The sequence below is a fragment of the Danio rerio genome, chromosome 1, assembly GCF_052040795.2.
Source record: "Danio rerio strain M-AB ecotype USA chromosome 1, GRCz13ab, whole genome shotgun sequence".
Lineage (NCBI taxonomy): Eukaryota > Metazoa > Chordata > Actinopteri > Cypriniformes > Danionidae > Danio > Danio rerio.
The window spans coordinates 20,889,263-20,912,029 of NC_141021.1; the positions used below are offsets into that span (position 1 = coordinate 20,889,263).

Below are 22,767 nucleotides of genomic sequence, written 5' to 3' on the forward strand. Positions count from 1 at the left end.
ATCACACTCCTGCCTGAGGAGGGGGAGTTCAATCACACACGCTCTCCCACACATACACACACACACACACACACACACACACACATTCATTTACATGCAACACAAACACATGCACACAATAGGCCATTTGCAGGCCCAAAACATACATACACCACCCCCTCAAACCAAAACACACACACACAAAAATACACGCCCTGAGGAAAAATTTAGTGCTTTACTATCTTAACTTTGTTTGATGTACATGGTCATTCTGAAGTTTAGGCTGTATATGGTTTTTGTTTGTTTCTGAAAGTATCAAGACTGCATTTATTTGACTGAGAGTACCCTCTAAAAATGCTTTGTTAGTTCAACCCAATGCTGGGTGTAATACAGATTAAACCAACCGCTGGGTTAATTTTTTAAAATTAAATTAATACGACCAAATTAAACCCAATGACACAGTGGTTCAGTGGTTAGCACTGTCGTGTGTGTGTGTGTGTGTGAATGAGTGTGTATGGGTGTTTCCCAGTACTGGGTTGCAGTTGTAAGGGCATCTGCTGTGTAAAACATATGCTGGACTAGTTGGCAATTCATTCCGCTGTGGTGATCCCTGATGATTAAAGGTTGTAAGCTGAAGGAAAATGAATGAATGAATGAATAAACCCAATGTTTGGGTTAGTCCATATTTTACCCAATTTCGGTTTAAATAACCCTGCATTTCTAAGACTGTATTGTACGAACATATTTACAATAAAATCATTATTACAATAATAATAGTTTTGTGCTGATCATTTTAAAATAGTTTTTAATCCATTAGGGAAAATGCAGAATTTTCAGCATCTAATACTGCAGTGTGTTTAGCCATGCTATGCTTCAGAAATCAGTTAATATGCATTTCGCTAACATTTGTTTAACACAGTTAACCCTTGTTTTGAAATGTGTTTTTTTATTCTGGTTTCTTTAATAAGGCTCAAAATATTAAGATTTATCCTTAATAATTTAAAAGCTCTAAATGTTCAATCCACTTATTCATTACCAAAAATAAGCTGTCCTTGATGTCCTTGATTTTCCAAATAGAAATGAAATGACAGTTATTATAACTTATTATAATCTGATGGAAGAATTTCATAAAGTAACGGTTCATATCAAAATCTTAACATTTTAATTGCAGAAACTGGAACTACGAAAAAATTACTGATTTTATTATTAATACATAAATGTAATATATTATAATAAAATATATTTAAATTATTAAAATGTAATAATTTTTATTTATATTAAATTATAGGGCAGGGGTGGTGCGGTGGCGAAGGGTAGCGATGTTGCCTCACAACAAAAAGGTTGCTTGTTCCATCCTTAGCTGGGTCTAAGTTGTCATTTCTGTGTGGAGTTTGCATGTTCTCGTGGGTTTCCTCCGGGTGCTCTGGTTTCCCACACAGTTCAAAGACATGTGCTATAGGTGAATTGAATGAGCTAAGTTGGCCGTAGCAGTGTATTTTTGTGAATGTGGGAGTATATGGGTGTTTCCCCGTACTGGGTTCAGCTGGAGGGGTATCCGCTGCGTAAAACATATGCTGGATAAGTTGGCGGTTCATTACGCTGTGGTGACCCCAGATTAATAAAGGGTCTAAGCCAAAAAGAAAATGGATGAATTAATATTACATTTCCTTTTTATTAATTAAACATTTTAATGTGCTGTCTTGAAAATGAAATACATCTACGTTGCATACATGTCTTCTGAGTAAATATAAATTAATTATATATCAGTTGTTACCACTGCGCAGTTCAAAAACACAAACGATTCAGATGTAACATTCTGTAAAAGATTTGTGTTGTGGATATCAGCTCCACCTTTACATTTACATACACAATGTTTCCCCGCTTTAACACTAAGTAACTAAAAAGTATATTTTGACTGTATGAGGGTGACCTTGTCCTCCGGCTGCACTTCTGAACAAGACAGTTTTCAAAGCTGTTCTCTCTTTGTCTCAGCCTCAAACAAATCTCTTATAAATCTCCATTGCCTCAAATCTCATAGTGATTCATCTAAGGGCGTACTATAGACAGTCTTAAGGCATAACCAAGAAACTATAACATCTTTTCAAGTCACCTAATGAGAATTCCTACCTCTGAGAATATGAAGCCTGATTTTTAACCAGACCTACATCAACTACACTCAGGTAAAGTATTATGTTGTAAAAGCTATAGGCTATAAAAACCAAATTATATTTCTAGCAATAGTGAGATTTTCATTGTTTGATTCACTCCACTTGTCATTTTTACACTAGTGAAATGTAATTAAATGTGTGCACTTTGAGTTACTGAATCATTCACACAAGCAAAAAGAGTGATCCATTCAAAAATTGAACATGCTCAGTGGCTTATTTACAGTTGTTGGGATAAAACTAAGGTAATACATTTGAGCTTACTTTTGAGTAGTGCTGTTTGTGTTCTTTCTTTCTGACTACAAGACTATTGGCTCAATTTAGACTATCCAAGCGCAAAGTGCAAAGCGCAGGGCGCAAAAGCAATATGGGCGTGTCAGAATCCACTTTTGCTATTTTAAGGATGGAAAAATCCACTTTGTGCCGTGGCCTATGGTCTAAAAGGGTTGAGCATATTTTTCTAATGAGTTATAGGTGTGTTTTGAGAATAAACCACTCAGAGTCTCATCTTCCATTCCCTTTAAAAGTCAGTTGTGTCGCGCCATAGCGCATTTTCTATTTAGATGACAGACTTTGTAAGTGGAAAAGCTGAACGTTTCACTAGTGAGAAAACAGTTAAACAGAGCATCTACAGCGTGAGAATGAGAGATGAGCCTCCTCATTCTTTACTTTCCCTTTCGCTCTCGTGGATAGGGAAACTTCTTGTACGCACAGACATCCATTAGCCTATAAATAATTAATTTAGTTTGTTAAGCACAAAGATTTGTTTCAAAACTATTTCTAAATTCAGTTCTAATTTCCAGCATATGAATAAATGAACAATAATACTGAAGTGTGTTCAAAAAACTGAGTTATATCCTAATACACATGCTGTGCCCCAAATGGTCTAAAACCTGACAAGTGGACAAATCTAAGCTTGTTTTTATTAAAAACAAATATAAATATGCATTTAATAAATAATACTGCTAATAATGATAACATTATACAAAAGCAAATTGCCACGAATAAACTGAAAAAAACACGAGATGAAGAAGGCATGAAAGTATGGTTTTTATATTTATGTAGGCTAGAAAATAATATGTTTTGTAATATTTTAATCCATTATATTTATATCCTATAAATATATATGCTTATTATGTCCTATATATATCCTTAATATTTTAATTCTTTTTCATATGTTAAGATATTTGCGTATTTCTGTACACCCTGTCTGTATTAAGCAATGTGTAAGCGAGGCGCACAACTAACACTGCGCCTTTATAGTTTTTCAAAGTAGCAATGTGCCAGCAATGTGTATGATAGGGCCCATAGTCAGATATATTTAAAATAAACAAGGTTAAGCCAGGAAATCTAGCAAATATTGTTGTGTTACTTTTGACCCACCCATGTGTTACAGTACTTTTGTTGTTACTGATGGGGTCAAAAGTAATGATGTGCAATTTATGTTTACATTTACATTTACATTTACATTTAGTCATTTAGCAGACGCTTTTATCCAAAGCGACTTACAAATGAGGACAAGGAAGCAACTTACACAACTATAAGAGCAACAATGAATAAGTGCTATAGGCAAGTTTCAGGTCTGTAAAGTCTAAGAAGGAAAGTATTAGTACTTTTTTTTTTTTTTTTGGGTACAGTTAGTGTGTAGAGTAGTGTAGAGTTTTTAGTCGTTTCTTGAAAATAGCGAGTGACTCTGCTGTTCTGATGCAGTTAGGGAGTTCATTCCACCAACTGGGCAGATTGAGCGTGAGCGTTCGCGAAAGTGATTTCTTCCCTCTTTGGGATGGAACCACGAGGCGACGTTCATTCACAGAACGCAAGTTTCTGGAGGGCACATAGATCTGCAGAAGTGAGAGCAGATAAGAAGGAGCAAGGCCAGAAGTCGCTTTGTAGGCAAACATCAGAGCTTTGATTTTGATGCGAGCAGCAACTGGCAGCCAGTGCAAACGGACTAGCAGCGGAGTGACATGTGCTCGTTTAGGTTCATTGAAGACCACTCGTGCTGCTGCGTTCTGGAGCAGCTGAAGAGGCTTGACAGAGTTAGCTGTTTAAAGTGAAATTATTTTTCAGTTGTTTTCGAAATACCACTTGATATTGATAGACCACTTTTGTGAGTTAGTAAGACAGCAAAAATATATTTATGTCTAAAACATTATCATTTAAAAAGAAAAAAGTACTTTCATCCCACTCTCCCCTACTTAACTAAACACTTAAGTAAACACTACTTTACTAACACCACTGAAACAAAACAGAACTGATTTAAGCTACATTTTCATGGCAAAATACTTACTACAAGTACTTTTAGAAGGGCTTTTTATTCATACTTTGAGGAGTATTTAGATACTTTTACTCTACTTGTACTACATGTTTTGCACTGTTTAACTTGATGCATATAACACAATAGCACATAATGACTCTATGTTTATACAGTAAAAATCTGAATAATTAAACCCCCATTTAATTTTTTTTCTTCTTTAAATATTTCCTTAATTATGTTTAACAGAGCAAGTAAATATTCACAGTATGTCTGATAATATTTTTTCTTCTGGAGAAAGTCTTATTTGCTTTATTTCGGCTAGAATAAAAGAAGTTTTACATTTTTTTTAAAAAACCTTTTTAAGGACAAAATGATTAGCCCCTTTAAACTATATTTTTTCGATAGTCTACAGAACAAACCATCATTATACAATAACTTGCCTAATTACCCTAACCTGCCTAGTTAGCCTAATTAATCTAGTTAAGCCTTTAAATGTCACTTTAAGCTGTTTAGAAGTGTCTTTAAAAATATAGTTAAATATTTACTGTCATTATGGCAAAGATCAAATAAATCAGTTATTAGAAATGAGTTATTAAAACTATTATGTTTAGAAATGTGCTGAAAAAATCTTTCCTTCATAAAAAAAAATTTTGGGAAAAAAATAAACGGGGGCTAATAATTCTGACATCAACTGTATATAATAATTTTAACTGTTAAAAGTTATTAGTAATTAGTTAAAGTTATTAGTATCTAACAAAGTTCTAGTTACTATTTACCTTAACTTTTCTGATTTTTATTGTAATGCAATAATAGGCACCTTTTGTAAGGCTGCTTTGACACAATGATTATTGAATTGCATGGAATAATGCAATAGAATACGTCGATATGGCTGGTGTGTGTAATGTGGATATTTGGGTTGTGCGTGTGTAGAGGGATTGTGGGCTGAAAGCAGGGCGCGCGTGCTTAAACCTCTGTGCTATTAGAACAATCGCTCTCCTCTCCAACGCGACCCGCTTTACAGATTACCAGTTTATTGCACAAATTCCACATCAGCTTACAGCACAACGTCCGATCCAGCGTCTTCAAAACACACTAGTGTTTAACCTACTGATAAACTACTGAGTCAAATCCAAAGCCATTTCCATTTAGAGCTAAAAATGTATATGTCCCTCTCAGAATGCATCTAAAATTATTTTTCATGAGGTTTTGCAAACTTTTAGAGATGTCTTTTAGCAACTCTGTCCCCAGAGGATCGTCAGAATGTCAGACACACACGCACACACCACACACTCATGGTGTGAGAGGGTTTCATTCCAGTAAATTGTCCTGTTTTGTGTGTAAATGGGTGCACAGGGCCAGCTGACACAACACTGAACAATCTGAGATAACACAAGCCTTCTCTTCCTCCTCCATTCACTTGCACAAAGCCATCTAGTGGTGTGAAAAGCTACTCACTTTCATGCAAAGTTCAAATGTTTCTCCATAATGACCCTGATCACATGAATGGTCTTTGTGCAGATGTTTTTTTCCAATACAATTTCAAACGCTGTACAATGTAGATGCGAAAACGTACTCTTTAAAATACACAAACAAGCACCATTTGAAAGCATATTTTAAGTTTGAACTTTTACTTGACATGCATCTTAACGCAAATTTGTTTGAAGATATTTAGAAATTTGTACGATATTTAGAAAAAAATGTCTCAGTGTGCCAAAACTGGACTGACACAGTTTCAATTTACTAGAACTGCTACATTAAGCTGCTTTGACACAATCTACATCGTAAAAGTGCTATAGAAATGAAGATGAATTGAATTATTGCTAATCCATGTACCTGAAATGTATGTTATTGAGCAACATGGCATTGTAAAACAGGTTTAGAATGACAAAGGGTTAAACAAATGTTGAAAATGCTTAAAAAGTTTATTTAAATATTTAATTGATACTAAAGGAATTTTAAATAATGAATAAAGTGTTTGAATTAATGAAATATTAAATTTATGTATACATATAATCAACACAAATGCATCTACAGTCTATAGATTCTTGCATAAATACCACGTTCATGCTGTCATTTTTTTAACAGGAAAGTATTTATTTGGAAAATATTTTTACCTATAATTTATAAAATTTAGAATTGTTTTTTGTTATTATTTATGTACGCCTTAACCTTAATACATTTTTACTGATTTTCCATTGAATTTGTATTAAATGTGCTGTATGTAAGCTTTTGACTTTTGAAAAATGTTGAGTAAACATTCTTGTTTACCTGAAAAACAATGCTGAAGTCAGATATTCTGCTTTGAAAATGTGCCAGAACGGCTGTCTTTGTTTTGGTAATTTTATCCTGCCCAATGCCACTTTAGCCAATTATATTTCAGCACACCGGGTTGCCTTGGTGGAAAACAGCGTATTTCATTCATTGAGTCAGTCAGAAAGGCTCCGAAAGCATGCGCTCGTGACCGCAACCTCCGGTAAACAGTAGCAGATGCCGAAATGAGACGCAGATTTCCAAATGAGGTTATTAATTAGCAAATTTAATGAATGTTATGAACGTAATCATTAGGTGAGCAAGTTACGCAATGATGAGCAATTTGGCTGTTTGCACCAGAGGAAACATGACAAAAATTTGAATACAGCCATTCAGAAGCACAGAATATGCACTCACTTAGGAAATGGTAAGTTTTATAATCTATGTAATACATATTAACCTTCTTGAACATTATTATTACATTATTAAATGTAGATGCTGAATCACTCATATGTGTTTAGTTCTATTAAGCTCAATTTCAAACGGTTTATTTTATTTTCATGATCCATCTGTTGCTGCTTTCAGTAGTATGGCAATAAATGTCATGTAAAGTGGTAATTAATCTCACATTGTTAGCATTCGACACTAAATAAAGCACATGAGGTGTACCTGAGGTGATTATTGTCATGGTTTTCTGTTGTTCATCTGTTAGAAATAGAAGGTGTTTCTAAAATATATATTTCAGGTGTTGGTTAAAACGAAAACTCATTTTAATATGGAAAATATTCCTTCTATCAGGTGCCGTTCCTGTTATTTAGAACACGATTTAAATCAGCCTTTAGGCTCGATAGTCAGGCTCACTCCTGTCCTCAATCTGGAAACCTGCGCTTGCGTTTGTTTTGATCCAGGAGTTCAATACCTAGTTCAACCACTGGGTGTCAAACTTACTGTTGAAGTTAAAATTATTAAACGCTCTGAATTAATAGCCCCATGTTTATTTTTTCCCCAATTTCTGTTTAACAGAGAGATTTTTTTAACACATTTCTAAAAAATAACAGTTTTTATAACTCATTTCTAATAACTAATTTCTTTTATCTTTGCCATGATGATAGTAAATAATATTTGACTAAATATTTTTCAAGAAACCTCTATACAGCTTAAAGTGACATTTAAAGGCTTAACTAGGTTAATTAGGTTAACTAGGCAGGTTAGGGTGATTAGGCAAGTTACAGTATAATGATGGTTTGTTCTGTAGACTATTGAAAAAATTTAGCTTAAAGGGGCTAATAATTTTGACCTCACAATGGTTTTTAAAAAATTCAAAACTGCTTTTATTCTAGCCGAAATAAAACAAATAAGACTTTTTTCAGAAGGAAAAATATTATCAGACATACTGTGAACATTGTCCTGCTCTGTTAAACATTATTTGTGAAATAAAAAAAATTAAAACTTTACATACTGCACCTTTAAGTTGCTTTTATATAATTTGAATTCCTTACTATTTTTAATACAATTTTGAAATAACATATAGTTTTTTATATTTTTGTCTCATATTTGTGTTTATCTTAATACAGTGTTTTATTAATTTTGTTGTTATTTTACTTTATGAATAACATTTTTAATTTTCTATTTACAAAATATGATTAAGGCCTAACCTATGTGAAAAAAATATATAATTTAATTAAATCACTTTGATCAATTGATTTTATTCATTTTAAAAATAAGTTGATCATTAATCTTCTGTACTATAATACTTGCATAATTTAATTATTAGTCTAATGTCTTCACATTTTTAATAACTTATATTACTCTAATTCATCGGTTTGTTTGTTTTATATCAGTTTGTGTTTACTTATTTTTACCAAAAGTCACTATTTATGTTTCACTCCAATGGAGCCTCAGCACTCCCATGTGGCCCTGGATTGAAAAGACTTCTTTAAGATAAACGACTGTAATGTTTACAACACAAAATAATCTGGACACTAATCATGACTCAATGCCAAAACACCAGTCTTTCACAATGACATTCTTCAGTGCCACAGGACTTTATTGACCTTATTTTCTTGGTATTTCATGATATAACACTGGCACCATGTATCCTTTTTACACAAATATGCTGAATTTTAAAAAGTTGAACTTTGTGCCACTTCTTAACCCAATACTGTTTTAAAAGGCAATCCGCTAAACCGGTCTTTCATTCTCTAGTTTTGTTACCAGTTACAGTGTAACTAGAATTTAGCAACAGCCTTGCAGTTTCTAGTAACGCTTGTCAGCAGTTTCCATAAGATACTGTTTTTCTGTTCTTGCCATGAAAAGTTTCTTCTGTGTTTCTTGATCACTTGTTGAAAGGTCTCTGCTAAATCTGGCAGCAAATGTATTTCTAACCATTGACTATTATTCTGAACACTGATCATCGTGGATATACTTTGGCCAGATCAAAGTCACATGTCAGAGGCCAAACCAGCAGCGAACTCTACTAAAGTGCGCGTGGGTCTTCCAGACATTCCTTTCCTCAGGTACGGAACCTCGTCTTTATTGGTCATGACCCCTGCGATGTCCAGATGAGCCCAGTGATCGGCGCTCACAAACTCTTTGAGGAAGGCAGCAGCGGTGCAGGCGCCCCCAGAACTGTGAGGTCACAAACTGGTTTTCAGAGTCATGGCAAACAAAACACAAAACAAGCACTGTAACCAGTGTAAATCACAAACTAGAGTGCTGTTCAAAAGGTTGAGGATATTTTTAGAAGAATTATTTTTTTAATAATAATACATTTATTTTATATAGTAACTATAAAAGTTACTTTTTCAAAGCGCTTTAATGTCCTATGATGTTAAATGACTTTTATCAAATGATAAATAAAATAATGTTAGTAAAATTGTGCAGTTGTATTTCATTAATGCATTTTAAATAGTTTATTTCTGTGATGGCACAGCTGAACTTTTTAGCCGCAATTAGGTATCAGATGTAGTTAAAAAGGCTAATTTGGTGCTCGAGTTGCAGTTTTATATGCTTAGCACAGTTTAATACTTTTGTTAAAAAAAACATAATATAATTTTATTTTGCATTTATATTTTTTTACTATTTCTGTCTGCAACTTAATTATGCATTTTATAACCTTCAAGCTATTGTTGTTTTGTACACTTAAAAAATTATGTTTGCTGTTTGTTTAAACTCCTTATATTAAATAAACAGAAACAATACAATTCTTGAGATTTTTTAAGGCCACTTAATTGTTTTATGTTTAAAATCGATTGTGTGGAATGGATTTACTTTTTACTCTGTTTCATTATATTTTAATTAATTGCTATTAAATTTTTGTTTTGTTTTTTGTTGCTGTTTTCTTTGTAGCTTTATTAGTTCTGAATAAAAATGTTCACTTTTGTATTTTTTTTTTTACTTTTACTTTACAAAAAAATTGTGAATAGTGAAGAGAAAATTCCACATTTCAGATTTTACATATTGGTAAAATTAAACGTATGTAATACATGTAAGATAAGTATATGTGACCATCTTATGTTTCACATATACTAACCTTTTCCAATATGTAAGGCCAAAAAACCATTGAATATATTATTTGAAGCAAATTGTCACTATTTCAGGAGTTTATTAAAAAAAAACATGAAATAAACATTTTGCTGAAAACACATAAAAGTAAAAGGAATACAAGTATAAAATCATCAGTGAAGTTGAAGATAACTCTCTTCATAATAGATTTTCTTAGTATAAAGACTTTCTTCCAGGTGAAACAGAAAGCTGGGTCAGGACATATTAAACAGGTTTAGTGTGTCCAAGTATGTTAGAGTATGTCTACACAGTGGAGGTCAGAAAAATTAGCCTTCCTGTTTAATATTTATTTTCTGTTAAAGGAAAAGAAGGTTTTTAACACATTTCTAAACACAATAGTTTTAATAACTAATTTCTAATAACTGATTTATTTTATAGTAAATAATATTTGATTAGATATTTTTCATGATACTAATATTCAACTTAAAGTATAATTTAGTAGCTTAAAGGGGTGGTCCACTACAATATCATATTTTAAACTTTAGTTGATGTGTAATGTAGCTGTGTGAACATTAACAACATCTCTGTAATGTAATTTACTCAAAGTTCAATGCAAAGGGAGACATTAGCTTTTACAGATTTAACTTAGCAAAGCCAAGTTCAGATCACACGCATTCACCATGCGCATACATCCCATGCAGCGAAGGGGCGTGGCCAGAGGCGCTGTAATGTTACAGCAGAGAAAGCTAAAATGGTATCCAAATGCTGCTATTTTCACAGAGCTTCTTCTGTTTCTGTGTTTGTGCTTTCAAAGAACAGGACACAAAGACAGAAGTGCTTACAGTTTAATTTGAATTATGTTCCAGAGAGTTAAATATATTTAGCTAGCATTTGTCAAAGGACAGCTTCCAGAATCTCTCCCAATTTAGTGCTGGAATTAGTTAAAACTCCTTTACTTTTATTTGTTAAGTACTTTTATTTGTTAAAATTGATCTATTACAAGCATAGTTTCTAGCCTTAACCATATGTAATAGCGAGGAAATGCTGTTTGGCACTGTTAACAATTTAGCTACAAATTTATATTTATCAGTAAAACCTCTATAAACACCCACAATCTTCACCAGTGCTGCAGTGTCTCTCTATGCGGCTGCTTTCCCTGCATTCTTCATCTCAAATAACAAACTTGCAAAAGATATAAGAATGTTTTATATTACTTACACATGCTTATAACCCGAATATATGTGAAAGACACTTGTCAGATTTTATTTTAGAGAGCAGGCATGAGGTTCAGCTGTGTGCTCTTTATGTTTTCTGTCTAATTCAGGCAGCTAACGCTGCTATCAGCTGCACTGACTGTTTACACAGCGCAAAAGCATGTGCTTGAAGGGGCGTGATATAGTGACGTGGAACCCATTCGCAAATTACAGAACATTATGTTAGCTGACCAATCAGAATCTCTTGAGGGCGGGCCTTTTGGAGGAACTAGGATATATGACAGTCGATTTCATGTTAGCGGAGTAGCAGTATTTGATCAAAGTAAGATATATGAAAAAATAACCTGATTTTCTACAAATGAAGCATGAGCACGCGTTGCTTTGGATCTTATAAACACAGCCAAGCCTAAAAAATACACTGTGGACCACGCCTTTAACTAGGTTAATATATATACATATTGCTTAAGGGGGCTAATAATATTGACATTAAAATGTTTTTTTTTTTTTTTAACTATTCTAGTCTAAATAAAACAAAAAAGACAGAATATTTTTATAGGAAAAATTATGAACTAATTCTTGCTCTGTTAAACATCATTTTGGAAATATCTGAAAAATGAAAAAAAATAAAAGAGGGCTAATAACTTTGACTTTGAATTTCAACTGTGTGTATATAAATAAATAAAAAAAATTTTTTAATGGATGGGCTATAAAGTATGTGCAGCGATGAATATAATATGCACTTTTAGTGGAATGAACAGTTTACAGCAGACATGCCCAAAGTAGGGCCGGCGGGCCAAAATTGGCCGATTGTAACCTTTGATTTGGCCCACCATCCCATCTGAGAAGAGAGTGAGAATGATGGGGGCAAATGCCTTTAACACAAAGCTCGTCATTTCTAATTTGACGTAACCTTTTTTTGTTTGTTTGTTTTATTGCTGTGCTACAAAAAAGCAAACTGAAATTAAATGTTTCAATTAAATATTGTACATGAATCTTATTTGTAAAAATGTCACTTGATGGAGAGAGAACTATGCAGAAGACATCGGCAATCAAGGCAAAAACTAGCGTAACTATTAAAAATTAGATTGTTTTTGTTTTTACTGTAATAAAATGATTTTAAATTGTAATATATATATATATATATATATATATATATATATATATATATATATATATATATATATATATATATATATATATATACTGTATTAGGTAATATACAAAAATGTTTTCTAGTATTTTTAAAATATTATTAAATAAATTATGGAAATCATCCAGGGCAACTATATTTACTTTCGGCCCACAAGCCTCAATCAAGTTTGGTTTTGGGCCCTTTGTAAAAAAAAGTTTGGCCACCCCTGGTTTACAGAATACCTCAGCAAAACCATGATCTACTATTGCTCATTGGCCAATTAAATTAGAGGGATGGGACGTATAAAAAATGTACCGGCTGTATTTTCCAACGTTGTTCAGGTCTGCCAGAGCGCTGTCAGTTACTTGTTTGGTGTAGTGCTGAAACAGTGGCATCCTCCACACCCTGTCACCAGTAACAACGCTGGCCTGGAAAGAAATACAGTGCACTAATCACATCAGCTCAACCAAAGACTAACAATTTACAAGAATGATGTGAATGAGGACAATCGTCATTCTGACAATCACATGACAGTCACATCACGTATTATTACCTTATGCAGCCGCTCCCACAGCCAATCAGAATTAGTGAACACTCCAGTGGCAGCAGAACCTAAAGCCACATCCATGGCACCTGCACACAGAGAGAAACCATTACTACGAGTATGTAGTTTGTGCACAAATGTGTGTGCTATATCAATGTAGTACCTGTAAGCGTAGCAGCATTAATTATTGCTCTGGGCTTGAAACTATGAGCATAACAGAGAGCATCAGCCAAAATCAGTCTGCCCTCCGCATCAGTGTTGTCAATCTACCGAAGAAAAAATAATGTTTCTTCTTTTTTAAATGGAAATACCCTGGACATCATATTAGAAATACCATCTACTGCAGGAAAGTTCATTTCGGCAATTTGTCTTTTGCTGACATTTTTGATGACATAATATTTTAGTTCATAAATGCAAAACGAAATTACCAATCATTTGTGAATAAGAATAAGATTTTATGCATGCGTATAACAAACGTGATGAAGTGTCATTCGCTCAGTTATGTCATTTTAATTTTCAAAGACATCTCTTTATTATGACAACTTGACCTTAACAAATACACCTTAAGGGTCTTTGTCTGTCATAATAACTTTAAATTACCAAAGCAACATCACTTGTAATAAATCCGTCATAAACATGATCGTCATAAGGCCATTTTAATTGTGTCATGAATTGTAAAACAGCATCTTGAATATTTTTCTTGACCTCAGCTACAGTGGTACAAATTGAATTTGTCATTTAAATGTTAAGGTATTAATGACACTGTTATAAAGTGATTTTATAAGTTTATAAACGTCTCATAGGCTGCATTTACACTGTATGGTTCAAGCGACTCTTCAGATTTTATTCACCCAGGCGGCACAGATCGGATATAGTCCATGTATGTGTAAGCAGGAAAAAAAATCACATGGATTCCGATTTACTCAAATCAGATTCAAGCCTTGTTCAAATGTGAAAATGTATCCAATATGAATCGGATCTGTGCCCTTGTGTTTGCATTGTAAGCAGGTAGATCGGATTTTCACCTGTCAATGTGAGTCGCACATCATTAAAAACCATAGCGAATTATGTAAACTCTGACGCTTTCATTTCAGAACAGACTTCAGCAGAGTCCAAAACCTCATAAATCTCATACACAAGGACTAAAAAAGCTTTTATATTGTCATATAGTACAAGTATTTACGCAAATTAAAGAGAGAAAGAGAGCACAATATCCACTACATAACCAATATAAACTATTGTAAAACTGTGGCATACATCATGTGCATAAATCACGCCATGGACATTACATTAAGATGCCCACTGGTTTTAAAAAGCCTAGATTTAAAGAAGATGGCAAAATGAGAACTTTCCTGTCATAAACTAAAGTAAAACAATTTTTTTAAAAATGAAAGCCTGTGAACACATTAAAAACAGGAAAGGAGAAAAGAGCACTCTTTTATTATCAGGCCATTATTTTCCTGGTCTTTGCTGTGTAAATACAGACAATAAGTCGAATATGACAATAATACGAGTCAATTTTAAAAGATGATGTAAGCAGGTCAGCAAAAACACTGAATACAGTCACACAATACCGGAATTGACTATCAAGATCTGCAGTGTAAATGCTGCCATAAAGACTTATATTTTGATGCTTTTAGTTTTAAGAAGACTTTTTGAAAACAACTGAAATAGTTAAATGTAAACATTTATGATGCATTTTTTTGTGTCTTCATGACAATCAAGTTTATGAAAGCTCTATGACAAGTTGTCTTGGTAATGCCAAGTTGTCTTGACAAAGGTAAAGACAGGTTGTGATGTATTTATGTAAAGTTGTCACATCATAGACATCTCAAACAATGTCACCTGACCACACCATTTAAAATGACATAACTGAGCAAATGACAGGTGTCATAAGCATGCAAAAATCTCCTTCATATTTCTGACATGTGTCATGTCATGATTAGAAAGATGTCATGACAGTCTTATAAACCTCTTCAAGTGTAGTGTTACTAAATACCTGAATGGTTTTGCCATTTTTGGCACGAACGACATCACCCGGCTTGTTTGCTTTTCCACTTGGCATATTTTCACAGAGTGGTGCCAAACCTGAAACAGGGAATCTAGGTTTAATTTCTGTATAAATAGTTATTATTATAACAAATTCAAAAGCTCCAGTATTTAACACAGTGGACAGACCGATTATATTAATGGGGATTTTCAGAGCAGCTGCTGTCACGATAGCAGAACACACAGTGGCTGCTCCACCCATATCCGCTCTCATGGCATCCATGCCTGAAGATGGTTTAAGTGATATACCACCACTGGAATGAGAAAGACAAACGGGTTATCAGACAGTATTTAACAACTACAGATGTGTTTAAATTCTGCTCAGGTATAGTTACCTGTCAAAGGTGATTCCTTTGCCCACCAGCACAAGAGGAGGCTGTGCAGAGTCTGAACTGCCTTTGTAATGCAGCTCCAGAAAGACAGGGGGCTCTTCAGAGCCTTTAGACACGCTGAGAAAAGCCCCCATTTGCTCACCTTCAATCCAAGACTGAGGCCTTACAGAATGAGAGTGAAACAAAGAGAGAGAGAGAGATCAATTCACAATTAAGGGTCCCATGAAACTAAAATAATGTTTTTAGATGTTGGTATCGGTATTATTTGTTTTTAAGATATCTATAAGCTAGTGCGCACCAAAACAGTGACAAAAGTTGCATTTAGAAGACATAAAACTGATACAAACATGCAAAGCTTGTCCGTCGCATTCACAATTTTTTCACATCACTTCATACTTCAGTTTCTCAACAAATCATGACATATCAAATATTTATATATATATATATATATATATATATATATATATATATATATATATATATATATATATATTTATATATATTATACACATATACACACACACACACACACACACACACACACACACACACATATATATATATATATATACATATACATATATATATATATATATATATATATATATATATATATATATATATATATATATATATATATATATATATATATATTAGCAAAATAGGGAAATAAATATACAGGGAGTTAATACTTCAGGAACTATATATATATATATATATATATATATATATATATATATATATATATATATATATAGTTCCTGAAGTATTAACTCCCTGTATATTTATTTCCCTATTTTGCTAATTTCTGTTTAACAGAAAGTAAAACTGCATTTACTCAAGCCAAAATAAAACAAATAAGACTTTCTCCAGAGGAAAAAAATTACAGGAAATACTGTGAAAAATTCCTTGCTCTGTTAAATATCATTTAGGGAATATTTGAAAAAGGAAAAAAAAAAATCACTGGAGGGCTAATCATTTTGACTACAACTGTATATATGTAGTGACCCTGAATTAAGAAGTTTTTACCACAAATTAAAATTTTGTTCCTGTGTTTTAATAAATTGGAATTTAGCCACAATCTTTAAATTCATTCACTTAATTTAGATCAATCCAACAATGTGATTTGTAGGGTAATCCTTAATAAATAGAGTAAATGATCTTTAGCATCTACCTCTTGTGGACAATCACTCTATCAGCAAAAAGTGAGAGTTTCTGCTCGATAGTATTTGCGAACACAGTGGGAGTGACGTGATTGGCAGGAGCCTCCATCAGTTGTCTGGCCAGGTTCTGCCCATCCCCATACAGAACACCTTTCTGCCATGCTGCTGCATCAACACTGTAAATAATCAAGACAGAATTATCTTACAAAGAGAGAGACACATTTTTATGGTGTGTTATGGGAGATTTGTGTGTAACTGTACCTCCCATGTGGTCGGGTCTTGACACGGACCTTCTTTTTGGTCTTGAGCTCATCATACTCAAAAAGGCCAAGCACAGCGCCCTCTGCTGCTGACTGATCATCTCCACAAGGATCCACTTCCACGTGAGCAACCTCCAAATCCTGAAGCTGTCTGCAGCCCGCTGGACAAATACGGACAAAAAAAGATGTGTGGATTTAAAATTTAAAACCGCTCTCAATTTACTAGCACATCTACTCTCAAGACCTGAACACAAACCTATTTGAGAAAAATGTAAGACTGTAATAACAATGTTGACAATTCTGTTATCAACATAAATATAAATTACATTAAAAAAAATAAATAAAATAGAAACCAATACTTTGAAAAATTGTAAACGTGTATTTATATATTATAAACATTAATGTTTTTAATGTAGTTTTGATCACATAGTTTAAGGCTTATTGAGCACTGAAACTTCCAAAAACATGTTTTTATAAATTTATCACAGACATATACAGACCATAATATTTAAGAGTCTTTTAATACGTCATCAAATGACACTTGTCCAAATTTTGCCTGACAATATTTACAGTATTCTAAACTACTGTTACATATATGCTATTTTAGTCTTTAGTAAATCAAGGTAAAACTTATTTTTTAGACATAAATTAATAGTAATCACGGATGGGCGGTATTCATGATAGATTTATTTCAAATACGTATTCATTCATTCATTTTCTTTTCGACTTAGCCTCTTTATTAATCCGGTGTCGCCACAGCAGAATGAACCGCCAACTTATCCAGCACATTTTACGCAGTGGATGCCCTTCCAGCCCAACCCATCTCTGGGAAACATCCATACACACGCATTCACTACGGACAATTTAGCTAACTCAATTCACCTTTACCACATGTCTTTGGACAGTGGGGGACTCCTACGCGAATGCAGGGAGAACATGCAAACTCCACCCAGAAACCCCAACTGACCCAGCTGAGGCTCGAACCAGCGACCTTCTTGATGTGAGGCGACAGCACTACTTACTGCGCCACTGCGTCGCCTCAAATACGTATTTTAAATACAAAATAGTATTGAAAAATAAGACTTTTAAGAGATGGTGGCAATTTTCACAATCAAAGAGATACAGTACTATATTCCAACTCATTACCTGTATTAAATGGTTATTACAGTGATTAGAGATCATGAAGATCATCTTCAAGACAGGACTTTCTGTATGGAATTTGAACAAAATCTATACACAAATCAAAGAGAAAAACAAGTTTTAAGAATAATACTTTTTATTCTAACAGTAGAGGTGATGAGGTGGCAGAGAAGCTGACTTAAACTTGCTCAGAGAAAGGCTGTTGCTATCAATCATTGTTTACTTCACTAAATCAATTTAATGGTCAAGAGATTGATTCAATAGGCCTGTCGATAGAAGGATTGCGAAAAATCTTTTGTAAAAGTATTTTGTAGCATTTTCAAAATACAAAATACGGTATTTTGTTTTGTTACATTTTGTGGCTGCTGTATTTTGTAGTTTATTTTGATACACATAAAAGTGAGGTACTTGGTATTTTATTTTAAAATACATTTCAATGTATTTTTGCTCATCCCTGATAGTAATAATAATATGAAATTTAAAAAAGGGCAAATTCTAAAACACAGAAAATAACAACTAAACTCTAATACACTTTTAATGTTTGAAAACCCCCTTTTAGTCTTTGAACCATACACATAAATACAAAACATACACACACAAATCATACACACATACATACACAAAACACACACACACATCATCATCAAAACAAGACCAATTAAATTCACAAAAATCTAACTAAATAAAAAAATATATACATATATATATATTTAAAATAAGCAGCAACGCGGTGGCGCAGTGGTTAGAATATTTGCCTCACAACTAGAAGGTCGCTGGTTTGAGCCTCGGCTGGGGAAGTTGGCATTTCTGTGTGAAGTTTGCATGTTCTTCCCATGTTCGCGTAGGTTTCCTCCGGGTGCTCCGGTTTCCCCCACAAGTCCAAAGACATGCGGTACAGGTGAATTGGATATGCTAAAAATTGACCATAGTGTATGAGTGTGTGTGTAAATGAGTGTGTGGATGTTTCCCAGAGATGGGTTGCAGCTGGAAGGGCATCCGCTGCGTAAAACATTTGCTAGTTAAGTTGGTGGTTCATTCCGCTGTGGCGACCCCACATTAATAAAGGGACTAAGCCAGTGGTTCTCAAACTTTTTTTATCAAGTACCACCTCAGAAAAAAAATTGTCTCTCCAAGTACCACCAAAATGAGCGGTATTGAAATACAGTAGCTTAGTAGGCCCAGTAAAGCAGCTACAACTCTGCACAGTTAAAAAACATGGCAGATAAACTCAGAAATATAGGCTAAATGTCATGTATGGCATATTATATACATAATTTTTAATAAATTTTGAAATATATGTAGCATGTACATGACATATTTCATTCCTCCGCGTACCACTAGAAGGAAGCCCGCGTACCACTAGTGGTACATGTACCACAGTTTGAGAACCACTGGACTAAGCCGAAAAGAAAATAGATGGATGGATTTAAAATCATAATTTAATTTGGATTTATAAAGCATAAGTAAAAGTAAATAGTCTACTTTAATTGTCTCAAAAATTATTTGAGACTAAACGACACAATTTGGGTTATTAATATTCCAAACTTCAAAACTTAATTATAAAAAAACTTTACAATTATTTATTAACTTTATGATTTAATGTAATGGGTTCCATTTACATCTTTAAATACATGCAATGTACAAAAAGTTGCATACAAACAAGTGTCCTCAGAACTCATGCATTCTTTATTTTCTGTAAGCAAAACCTATTTATTTTTCTTTTCATTTTTTTGTGGTGAGATATTAGGTTTATAAGTTTCATTCATACATACCCGACACAGCTGCACGAATGTTTTCTTTACAGTTGTCCCAGTTCTCCTTCCCACACACACCTGGGTCATTTTTGCCAAGGCCAACCACAACTACACTAGGGAAGTCCTTTAAAAGAAAATCACTTTTTAGCACTGATTATGTATTTTATACATGTAGATTCTAAAACTGTGAGTACATTTTACATTTCCTAGATAAATTACTACATTATTAAAAAAAATTGGTTTTGAGTAATAACACAAATTATGTCAAATTATCTGTAAATTTAAAGAGCACGTATTTACCCCTTTTTCATGCTAGTTCTCCCCACCCACCGTTACCACGTTTCTGTCAGTGTGTTCATCTCCGTCATATAAACAGCACAATGACATGAAACAGATCTCACGTAATGTTTGTGAGAAATACTACAGTAAGAACTTTCCCAATGATTATTTGTTGTATTTGTTATGGAGTTAATTCAAGCCTTTCTGTGATGATGAGTCACACACAATGTCGCTACAAAGTTCACGCAGACACAGACACACACACATAGTGCGCATTTAACTTTGCACTGCATTTGCATGCAAATATAACCGGATACATGTTAATATTCACTGCTGTATGGATATCCATTATGTTAATGTACAAAATAAACCTGATTTGACATCCACAAAGTGAGATTGAAGCATTTTCTTTTATAATTGTACTGACATGCGGCTGTGGTAATAAAATATAGACGGTAAAATCACCCATATATCACCCAATGACTGCAGATACACTATACCTATGCACAGCTCTGTCCAAACAGCTTCCAAAAGATTATTTTCATCAAAGGGGCTTTTTAACATTTGTATGTGTATTTGGGGACATTTTAACAAAAAAATATTAATTTAAAGAAAGTCTCTGACGCCAGAATCATACGTCCAGCTTCAATTATCATTAAATTCATTCACTCGTTTTTTTCCAGCTTAGTCCCTTTATTCATTAGGGGCCACCACAGCGGAATGAACCGCCAACTTATCCAGCATATGTTTTACACAGCTGATGCCCTTTCACCTGCAACCCAACACTGGGAAACACCCATACACTCTTACAATCACACTTATACACTACAGCCAAATTAGCTTATTCAATTCACCTATACCGCATTGGAATGTGGGGGAAACGGGAGTGCCTGGATAAAAAACCCTTGCCAACACGGGGAGAACATGCAAACTTTTAGCATTAAATAGTTGAGTCAAATCTTTTTTGTGTGTGTCTGTTCGCTTAGTTAAACAATTGGATTAAAACATCTCATATCTGCATTACTTGTAATTAAAATAATAAACAAAATATGTTTGTGTCTGTCTCCCTACATTCTGGTAGATTCTATTATACTGGTTATAAAAAGCCAAGACAATCTTTGACGCTCTGACAGAAAGAGCATTTGACTTGCTCTAAGTGATGTCACTTCCTCTTGCAGGAGATTATGGAAATTCTTGAGGCATGTCATTGTTGGTCTAAATAATTTGACCAATAATGTGATTAATAGGTTAATTAATTATTTGCCAACTCTATTGTGACATTTCAGTGAATTTCTCATTCACTTTTTAAAAACAATAACATGATTAAAATACATAAAATTCCATTTTACACATTTAATGTGATCTGGTTTGAGGTTAGCATCTTGAGCTAAAGCACAAAATGGTGGAAAATGTCAACTCTGTTATTGTCTACTCTGTTAGTGCTATAAAAAGTTTAACAAGAAGTACATTACTAACAGAATCAAATGTTCCCTCGTTATCACATTTAAGCATCATTTTACATTATTATCCGATTCAGTTTACTGTAAATATTTTTGTGTACTGTATATCATTCAAGTTAATGAAAAATGAATAGAAAATGATTGAAATGTACCCACAACTCTGGATTTATTATTATTATTACGTAATCAAGCATCTAAAGGGCAGAATTGACTTGGCACCTGATGTAAACCATAGAAGATCCTGCTCTTGCCTTTCTTCAGGGGAGGTCCAGATCTACAAAACAGAGAGGAAGAAAATCGTCATTGTACGGTAAAAACAAAACAAATTGACGTTCCAATGAGTTTGCAAAAGTCAAAACACTGACTTACAGCGAGAGCATTTCTGACAGTCTCCCGGAGAGCGACCTGTCAAACGCCGCAGCAGCCTCCGTGAGAGACACCCCATCACTGTCCGACTGTTGCTCATACACACCTAAAACTAAGCCCTGAATATCCGTTCACACAACAACAAGAAACAGTGTCAATAACCAGTACAGAGATTTTACTTAATAAGACAAATGATGAAAGTTAATCTTACTTTTCGTGTACTGGAAGTGACAGTGGAATCAGAAAACAGCCTACAGTTGTGTTTTCGGATTGCTGTAAGCAACGCCCTTCTGAACGGTATCAGCATCGTCTATAATATACAACTCAACTCAACCGTGATTCAATAGATAATTCTTAAAAAGCTTTTTACACGTGACATTGGAGAGTTGCGAACCACCGCAAATAATTGTCGCAGATACTGACGTCAACAAAAAGCGACATTTTTTTCCAAAATAAAAGTCTCATTGGCAATAAAGGATTATTATTTTTATTGCTGCTGTAATTGCGATTCTCTAAAAATCAAAAAGCTGTAAAAAGACGACAAACGCAAACCAAATGTAATAACAAACCATGAAAAAAAAGTTTCAGAAAAAAACCTTGAGAAAACGGGGTTGTATTTGAAAATCTGGTCTTTTTTATTTGCCTCATAATTTTCCTAAAAGAAAAATCTATTTATCGAGAAAATGTGTGAATTGTTTCTTATTCGCTTAAGTTGTGTTAGACTGAATCTTCTTTCAATTTTCAAACTTCTTCTCATTTTAGTTTAGAATAGTCTCTTAACAGCCGTAATAACGCTGTTAAATAGCAAATCCTACTGTACTTTCTGTATTGTCCCCAAGTGGAAATTTATCTTTGGCTTCACCACACAACCGCATCTTCCAAGCTTGCATCTACCAAGCAAAGCAAGTTACAGGGACTA

The 22,767-nt window shown here is 33.8% G+C and overlaps 1 protein-coding gene and 1 long non-coding RNA gene across 3 annotated transcripts; one reads left to right on the forward strand and one right to left on the reverse strand.

Annotated features, from left to right (window-relative positions):
• Window positions 1-1,633: 1,633 nt before the first annotated feature.
• On the forward strand, window positions 1,634-5,893 carry LOC147846794 (uncharacterized). Its single transcript, XR_015476515.1, has 3 exons — window positions 1,634-3,416; window positions 3,456-3,588; window positions 4,189-5,893. It is a non-coding gene; the product is annotated as an uncharacterized LOC147846794 (long non-coding RNA).
• A 2,784-nt stretch (window positions 5,894-8,677) lies between these two features.
• On the reverse strand, window positions 8,678-22,272 carry lap3 (leucine aminopeptidase 3). 2 transcript variants are annotated; one of them, NM_001114847.2, is given in 14 exon segments: window positions 8,678-9,091; window positions 9,094-9,279; window positions 12,817-12,929; window positions 13,055-13,134; window positions 13,209-13,311; window positions 15,045-15,133; window positions 15,224-15,348; window positions 15,430-15,588; window positions 16,601-16,765; window positions 16,851-17,010; window positions 19,762-19,867; window positions 21,702-21,756; window positions 21,852-21,967; window positions 22,060-22,272. In NM_001114847.2, coding segments are annotated over 13 exon segments (1,553 nt in total). In that variant the 5' UTR covers window positions 22,156-22,272; the 3' UTR covers window positions 8,678-9,091.
• Between the last annotated feature and the right edge of the window lie 495 nt (window positions 22,273-22,767).

Excerpts from the sequence above, each read along its gene's own strand:
- lap3 (XM_087236073.1), bottom strand. The coding sequence starts at position 22,155 with ATGCTGATACCGTTCAGAAGGGCGTTGCTTACAGCAATCCGAAAACAC. Across the intron at positions 21,757-21,851 it reads CTGTCAGAAATGCTCTCGCT|ATCTGGACCTCCCCTGAAGA; the intron begins GTAAGTCAGTGT and ends TCTGTTTTGTAG. Across the intron at positions 19,868-21,701 it reads TCTTCTATGGTTTACATCAG|GACTTCCCTAGTGTAGTTGT; the intron begins GTGCCAAGTCAA and ends TTTCTTTTAAAG.